Here is a 9,068-nt window from a genome sequence, read left to right on the forward strand (position 1 = left end):
GGGGAGGAAGTATGGGTATCCCCTCAGGAAAAGCCCTGAACACAACCTCCCCTTCCCCCTCCAACACGTTACACATAACTAAGACGTCTGGATGGAGAGAAAGGCATCAGGTAGATAATCATAAAATCAGTGTTAATTCTGAACTTTTGCACTGTGAGAGCTGGGCTGTTTCTGTTGCTTTAAATTTAGAAGAGCTTCCCGTTTTCCCTCCAAAAAACGTAGGAGCAAAACAAGACGCATGCCATGTCTCTTGAAAAATTCAGGATCGTTTGAAAAAACAGCTTGAAAACTCTAATGGGGAGATGAGAAGTGGAGGGATGTGCCGCCCAAAGGAGTGATGATGCTCAGCTATGGGGAAAGAGGAGTGGTCTTTTATTGATTGAGGCATTAACAGACATCACATGTATGTTGGCTCAGCATGGCACCTCATGCAAAGCCCAAAGCTGTGCAAACAAATAATACAGCATAAGCATTTCTCTCAATATCTCCTTGTGGGTGTGAATATCAAATCAAAGTTATTTCTGAATTATTATTTTCGTTTTATATACTTTCACCTCATTCTGTGCATCCTTTTGGTAAAAGCAGAAAATGTCGCAGGAAAAATTTCAGACACTTTGCTTGTCAGGCGGATTAAAGCCGGCTTTCCGTCTTGACAGCTGAAGAGAAGGAAAAGTGGGGGGAAGGGAAGGTGAAAGAAAGACTGGGGATGTCCCATCTCACACAGGTCACACACATACTGCCAACTGACAGTCTGTTGGCCTTCTCATAGCAACGAGCTGACTCCCATGAATGTGTGTCCTAAGGGAAGACACAAAAGTGTGTGTCTTGGAATATGAGTCTGTAGCGGTTTCTTGTGGAAAATTTGTGTTGTTGAGTTTTATTAATCATATTTACCACCTGTGCCAGCGTCTGAGAGAGAGACTGCACTTCTACACACCACAGTGAGGGCGTAATGTAGAGCCCCATCCCAACGCAGAGCCGCTCAAGGTCTGCCTGTCTGCAGCAAACAAATGTTCAAAGACACTCATAGACACACACAATCTCTCTGTCTCACTGCCTTTCCACACATACAAATACTCTTGACACACGTGTATACATAACCGTGTCCCTTTGTGGACCGTTGCCATGCAACATTTCTCTGATTGGGTTAACCGAGCTCTGGTGCATGTGCACTCAGTCACACACTCCTGCTGGCTGATGAAGATCCGATCTCACACACACACACACACACTTTTGCCACACCCATCCTCCTCTCCCATGGGGCAGAGCTGTATTTCCAAGGCCAAGGATGGAGTGAGGCTCCTCCAGGAGGGAGTTTCTCTGAGCTCTGCTGCTCAGTCCAGGGTCGTAGCTTCTCCTGATGAGCTCCTTGGAGATAGGAGATGTTTCTTCAGTTTGAACTACAGGTGCTTTTACAAAATTGCGCGTTCTCCATTATTTTTAATCTATTGCAAGTTGAAATTTTAAAACCCCCTGGAAATGTTACTATATGACAAGGCTTGTTCCATAAAGTACAGCAAATGCATCTCAGTTTGCTTTTTGTTCATGATGCTATCAAAGGGTCTCTTGCCGATGTTAGACCAAATCTTCAAAGTGTCCGTTGCTGCCAGTTTCTTGGATTTGCTGTTGTGTGTTTGTTGATTTGGCTTTGGAAAGATAAATTCAACTTGATAAGACCTAACCCACTGGAGAAGCCCAGCGCTGCTGTTGTGATTGCTGAAGGATGTTGCACTTTATTTTGTGAAATATGACTTTTTGTTTTTGTTTGTTTCAGGGGAAGACTTCTGCTCAGACAAACACGTGGCCCTTGGTGATTGTGTAAACTCAACATTTGGAGGGAGATTCGAGCTTCATTCTGATCTAAGTCACAAACAAAGGCCTGAAGCACTACTGATGTCCCTCACCTGTAAGTCTATTTACAGCTCTGTCTTTGGCCGCACCGTGTTCAAAGCACATCTGTACCATTTTAAAAAAAATTATGTATTGCAAAGATTAGACATTGATTAGAAAATGTTGTTTACAAAAATTTATTCATACAAATCTTACAACACTTCCATAACATTGAGAAACGTAAAACCCCATATAATGGCTCCTGTGTGTATAACGATGTCACTTTGTACTAATGTTCACTTTTAAAACACATTGATTTCAGATAGATAAGAGATTAAACATTGAAGTAAGGCGTTTGGCGCTTTCAGAAATATCAACAACAGGCATTTTCTATGATCTGAACAAAATCTCCTCTTCTTGTTCTCAACCCCTTTATTCTAGATAGTGATGCACATAGTTGTAAATAATGTGTTGGTGCTGTTTTTGAATTAATAAGCTATGGACCAATATCAAAATAATCAACAACACCTCATAATCAACAATAACAAACACTAGTCATTGTTCACAACTCACTGACACGGAACACCCCAAACTCATGCACACACACAAATACACACATACACGTACACACACACACACACACTGCCTGCTCCATCAACATATACATCCTATTCTTTTTTTTCTGGCCATGCTTTAAAAGAAAGCCTAATTCTACTACTGTTGGGGCAGACTAAGCCGAGCAATTAAACAGAGTAAAAGGAAGTTTCAATGTAAGCTAATGGACTGCAGCATTGTAGGGCCACTAGAATTGCCATCTGTCACTTGTGGCGATTTTTTTTTTTCTTTTTCTCATTTTTTTTTCTCACGTCGAAGCAAGGCACCAAAGCCAAATAGCTGTTTCCACCTCCACGTGTGCACTCATTCACATAAACAATAAATACACACACACACACACACACACAGGCATAAACAAAAATTTGCACAAGTACGCCAACATCTGCATCTGCACGCACACATTCACATTCACACAAAGCCTGTAGGATAAAAGCCAAATTGAAGAAAGTGTGTATGGATAATTTCATGGGGGGCACAGACCACTGATTGGATTGCAGGGGTGCATAAAGCAGCATTAGCATAATATTGAATCAATACATAAGTAATTTCTCTAATAAAAGTCGGTGGGAAGATCCCTCTGCAGGAGGGTGGAAATTTCCATTCAGCTCTGTTCTCTGGTGGGAGAAGGAAACTGATTGGCCTCGTACAGCTTCGCTTACATCTTGCCTCAGCTGATACCAAAGCGGAGGGAATTCAACATCTGATATTTTCATCAGACTCATTCACCGCAATCTAACTTTGACGGGAGAGGAGAGGTGATGCGGCAGTGGTGGCGGCGCTCCCATCTCCTATTTATTTCAGGTGTGACAATCTCTCTCTGGCTCATGGTGGCTGCAACACGTCTCCATTGTAACAGCATACTTTGCTTTCTCTCGCTCACCCACCTCAACCACACACCGTCTCTCTTTGCTCTCTCTCCTGCTGCATGCACACCTCACTCTCTCTCACACATCACACTCTCCTCTTTCTTTGTCACATCCTCACTGCACAGTACCAACCTGCAGACATCTAACACAGATCAGCTTCGCCTTAACAACCAAATCACAGTACTGTCATATCAACTATTTATCACAGCGATCTAGAAACAAAATAAAACTTTTTTTTTAAATGTCAGCCAGGACAAAGGCAACACGCAACAAAGAGGGGCATCCAGTATCTTGCCTTATGATATCCACAATGTGAGTAGCAGGTGCGATAAAAGAAATTCAACAGGTCAGTGCAATACCAGTTTCCACCACCTCTAGCCCTCCTTCTTCACATTTCCAACACATCTGAAATGGGCTCAGCACAGCCCAGATCCCAAATAGCACCATCCAAAAAGAAAGAAAGGAAAGCATGAGGCCATGCAGTTTCTCAGCAAAAAGTAGCAACGTGTCATTTTCCACATGCACCACAAAGTAAGCCTTATGAATTTATCATACCGATCTGCAACTGCAATGATACTTTTCCTCTACAACCCCCCAAAAAAAGAAAAGGCTTCACCTCGAGCTTACATGTTCTGAGTCCTCTCTGAATATATTTCATGCTGCCCAAATACAATCAACAGTTGAAGCACATTCTTCCAAACAGTTCTTGTTGACTGAACACAGACAACATTGAGATGAATATGTGCATGGTGTCCTTCGGATACTGTACAGAACACACACATGGAACATTCTTTACACAGCCCTGTCGATCACTATTCATCTCCTACAGTGAATGACTTTGAGGCAAGTGAGCAAGCAGTGTTTGCCGCATACAGTGAACAGCAACTTGAGTGCTTCCTTTATCTTTAGTCAAGGCAGTCATGCCCTTGCACAAGCCTGTGATGTAATTTCTGTTTGAAAAGAGGGGTTGGTTTTTTTACCATCAGTTACATGAATGAGTGTGTAAGTCAATCAGTTATCCACCAAATGAGAGGCTGTACAACAAAAGCCATCTGAATTCCCCCGGAGGGGCAGCAAGCTCTACAAACCCACAGAGCTTCCATTAAGGGAGCGGTGGAGAAGGGTGGACAAGGGCAACATCTATCATTTAGGATAAGCTGGATATGCCTCACATAGCATGCTCACTGCTTCTTTGGGCCTGTTTGGAAAACAAACAACACTAAAAAAATAGAACGTTGGTTACAAAAATAAGTATAACATTCAATACTTTGATTGTCTTTTTAAAATCTATTTATTTTCTGCATATGTAGATGACCTTTAAAGATTTCAAGCGCATAACGTTGAAGGTGCACAATTATCTTTTTTTTTTTCTATCTTTTTTATTTAATATTTTTTTTAAGTCATTTTGTTTTGTTTTCAACATCTTAACATTAAAATAAAATATTGGTCCACAAAGTATCACTGTGCGGTATCAAGTGCTTTTGTACAAAAAGGAAAAAAAAAAACGATATTATTATTATTAAAATATTCATTTTAATGGCTTTACTTCATACATAAATACATGTTGAAAGAACACAGGCGCAATCCACTGGTTGGTCAGATATATCTGAATGACTTTGATTTAACGACTGGATGTATTTACACAGGAGGGCAGTTTGGGCGCTTTAACGACGCTACAAATAGGCCAGTCGACGTCCTTTGTTCCTAACTCTCTGTCTGTACCTTCTTCCCAGAACCGCTGCCAGGTATTTCTGCACGGCCATCTGCTTTCTATAGCGACTGTAGCTGTCGGTGAAGATCCCATCTGAATGTCTTTTGGATAAGGGCTCCGACTCGTCCTCCATGCTGTTGTCTTCACTGCAAAAAAAAAAACAAAACAAAACAAAACAAAACAAACAAAAAAAAAACAGTAAATAAATAGATAGGTAAATAATAAAAAAAAAAACAAGGTCCATAACCCACTCCCACTTCTCAACAGATTCCTCCTCTTTTTTTTGTTATGGTTTGTTTTTTCTATTGATCTCTTCATCCTGTCAAACTTGCCCACAGTCATTAAAAATGCATTTACGGCCTTTTCGTCGTGTTTTTCGTTTGAAATCAAGGCGGCAAGCAAGACAGTGTAAAGAAACGGTGATTTAAGCGGTTTGGAAAAGTTATAAATTATTCATTCAGAGCCCATTGCATAATGTGACGCATTTTTTACAGTGCCTCGACAAACAACATCAATTTATAGATGAATCACATATAATTAAATCGCAGTTTATTTTAGTTTCAGAAACTGACCCTTATTCGTTAATCGCAGTGTCACATAACCCTTCAACAAATAAACACATAACAAAACAGGCGTAATGAAAATGTCCAGATGTTTTTGGATTTTGTTTGGTTGTTTGTTTGTTTTAACAACAAAATATAAACACAAATAAATAAAACGCACATCAAAAAAAATGAGAGACAGTGATGCAGCAGCCTGAAATGAACATTATCAAAAATAAAAAAAGAAGATGACTGCAGGTGAACGCTTATAAGAAATGCCCTTACCCTGCACGAATTGTCATCAGAGAATGCAGATAATGTCTCGCTGTTAACTGACCCAGGATCTCCCTCAAGGCTCTATCTAATTCTTCCTCAGCATGCCTTTCTGGTCTGAGATAATAAAACGCCAAAACACATAGATCATCAGTGACTAAAAAAAAAAAAAAGCGCAGACAAAATGATCCAAAGTAGCCTAAAATGTCCCCACCCACCCTCGGCGCCAAAATCACACCGAATAAGTCCTGATTTTCATGATTTTTAGATTTTTTTTTTTAACACATACAGGCTTCGTGATTTGGCACGTGCCAGCCTTTTCTCCCGAATTAACAGTAATGGAAGCAACGTTTTAGGCTACTCGGTATGAAAATAACACTGAACAAATAACATGAGAAACTCTCGGAAGGGGGAACAAAAGCAGGCAAACATTATCGCAAACAGCAAAAAGGTCATCAAAATGGAAAACCGGCTCTAAAGGCGTGAAAGCGCAGAGGTGTGAAGGCGCCTTTACCTTTTCTCTGGTGGGTAGTAGAGGGTGTACCCGTCGTCGTTCAGGGATGGGGGGCTTCGTATAGCGATCTGGTCGCTATCAAAGCCCATGTCGGATAATGAATTCCCATCCTCGTCGAAGGCGTCGTTTTCAAGTCTGCAGGAGAGGAAGGAGCATTCATCACAAATCTGATCTGTGCACAAGTGGGATGCAGGAGTGAAAGAATGCCAAAATGTCTGCATCTGCTGCTAAAATCGGTGGGAGGTCAAAAAAGGGTTGGAGGCACAGCAGAGAAAAGGAAATTCAAAGCAAAATCTGAGGGTGTTTTTAAATAAAACGAACAAACGAAATATTTCAATCTGACTAAAATAATAACTCAGTGTTTTAAAACGTTTGAACCGTGTAAAGGTTTATTTTTCATATACATTTTTTAATTCATTTTTAATCGAGAAAAAAAATATATTTTTATTCCAATTTGCTGCCTGTGCTGTTAACGCAGCCTACACACTCATTAATTATTTAGAGGTGGAAACAATGGGTGTGAAAATGGTCACGTTTAGTGAAGGCGTGGGGCCAACGATTTTATTAAAAGAATGCTGCAATGAGCAGTGGAAGCAAAACAGAATCAATAATAACGAACCACACCCAAATTATGGATATACTTTTCTCAGAAAAAAAGAAGAATACATTCTAAACACGCAGAGCTCTCCTATTCGTTTCGCCTCGCCTCTCCTGGTGACGCCAGTCCACCGTCATCCCCTGGGCTATCCATTGCACTGACTGCACTCTCATTTTTAATAAGGGGAGTTCTGTGAACCGTCCCACTGGGCAGATACTTCCACGCAATCTCCATTTACCATTTTCCACACGAGATTAGCATTGTGTAGGCTAAGTGTGTGTGGGCGTGCTGAAATTGCATTTTATTTCCTTATACTGAGCCTCTCCACTTGTCAGATTTCAAATTGCGCGCATGGATTGTGCGCAATTACGCACAGTTATTTAAAACTAAATGCACAAATGCACCCACTTCATATAAATCACTGTCCATATATATCGTTGAACAAAATGGATTTCAGCTGCATTTAAAATACATAAACAGCGAGGTCATGAAAGTGTAAGGAGACGCAAACACCTACCTGATCTTGGGGTAACTTAGTCCGATAGGTGTGCAGAAGACGCTGTAGTGCATTAAGATTCCGTAGATGAGCAAGATTAAAGTCGCTTTACTCGAACTGGCCATGCTGTCAGAAAATGAAAAACAGCAACATTAAACAGATTAGAAACAACATGCTCACTCTTTGTTCAATCAAATCCGCATGCTGTGCTATACTTCTGTCATTGAACCTTTAAGTTAACCGGATAAACGCGGGTCCGTTTGCTCAAAACAACAGCAACAACAGAGAGCAAAAAAAAAAAAGAAAAAAAGATTTCTGTGTGTTTTATTCCTCCCGTTTGGTAAAAGTTTAACTGTGGTATTGACATCAAATCCTTTGCATGCAGCGTCAAAGTCATTTAAAAAAACACCAGATCTCCATGCAGTGCAGAGGAGGGCAAAAAGAATAATTTCCATTACTTTATCTGGCTCCCGTCAATCCGCAGATAAAGCACATACCTATAGCAGAAGAGCAGGCAGAGCGCTGTGCTGTAGGATGGGATCCGGGCGCGGTTGTGGGAGTGTGTGACTGTGTGTGCGTGTGTGTGTGTGTGTGTGTGTGTGTGTATGTGTGTGTGTGTGTGTGTGTGCGTGAGTCTCTGTGTGTGTGTGTGTGTGTGTCAGTGTCTGTCTGTGTGTGAGAGAGAGAAAGAGAGACGGTATCTTTCTCACGGCACTTCTTCCCGGCTGAAGCGCCTCCGTCGTCTCCGTATGATCCCCTCAGTACAGTCAGGCTCACCTTTCTGATCAGTTAAAAGGAGTCAGCAGCCGAGCAGAAAAATAAGAACTCGGTGGGAAGGTGCGCCCTGATTGTCTTCATATCGTTGCTCTAAACTTTTGTCCTGTGCTGTGTTTGCCTTGGATTTTTATCTATATATCGTAAGCCATGCCCTCCCTCCTCCACCCGCCTCCCCTCCTCCTCCTCCCTCCAATAAGTCACATTAAGGATGCTATAGACGTCATCAAGTCTTCCTCCCGGAATATAATAGTACAGTTCCTTCCTCATCGATGCATCTGTCAGACCCCCCCTCCCTCCCTCTCTCTCTGAAGATGGAAGTTTACTTTCAAACTTTCTTCAAGAAAAAAAAAAACAAAACAACAAAAAACAGAAATGGCTGAGTGCACACACGTGAATTCTTGAACTTCACACAGGATGAAGTGTCGGCCAGCACAAATCAATATTTGTTTTCGTCTCCACCACAACAGTGGCCTCTCTCCCACCGTCCCATCAGCCCCCCGGCACGTCAGCAATAAGACCAATTAGATCAGGCTAAACTGGGGAGTGGTGGGCTTAGTTTGTGTCGGTGGGTGGTTTTGATTAGATGGCTGGTCGGGGGGGGGGGGGGGGGCTGCTTCCGCTGACCAACTTTAAGGCCTCTGGGGAGTCCGGAGCCGTCCGGTGCTGAAATGAATCGGCTCAAATTGCAGCTTTCTGACTTTACAGTCACTTTTCCTAATCATTTCCAATAATTGCTCAGTGGATAATATCACTGGGGGGGGGGGGGGCTAATGGCCAGTGCAATGACAGCAGTAAATCTCCGGACTATCCGTTAGATTGTTTAAATAAGGGAGGCACGTAATCTGA

General features: G+C 41.8%; 1 protein-coding gene across 1 annotated transcript; it reads right to left on the reverse strand.

Annotated features, from left to right (window-relative positions):
- Nucleotides 1–4,984: 4,984 nt before the first annotated feature.
- adcyap1b (adenylate cyclase activating polypeptide 1b) lies at nt 4,985–7,950 on the reverse strand. The gene is made up of 5 exons (XM_029524979.1): nt 7,943–7,950; nt 7,467–7,571; nt 6,352–6,486; nt 5,850–5,954; nt 4,985–5,168 (listed from the first exon to the last, which is right to left on the reverse strand). Exons 2-5 carry the CDS (start codon nt 7,568–7,570, stop codon nt 4,985–4,987), a joined length of 528 nt encoding a protein of 175 aa, XP_029380839.1. The 5' UTR covers nt 7,571; nt 7,943–7,950.
- Nucleotides 7,951–9,068: the final 1,118 nt, after the last annotated feature.

The sequence above is a fragment of the Echeneis naucrates genome, chromosome 17 (genome assembly GCF_900963305.1).
Source record: "Echeneis naucrates chromosome 17, fEcheNa1.1, whole genome shotgun sequence".
In the NCBI taxonomy this organism is placed as follows: domain Eukaryota; kingdom Metazoa; phylum Chordata; class Actinopteri; order Carangiformes; family Echeneidae; genus Echeneis; species Echeneis naucrates.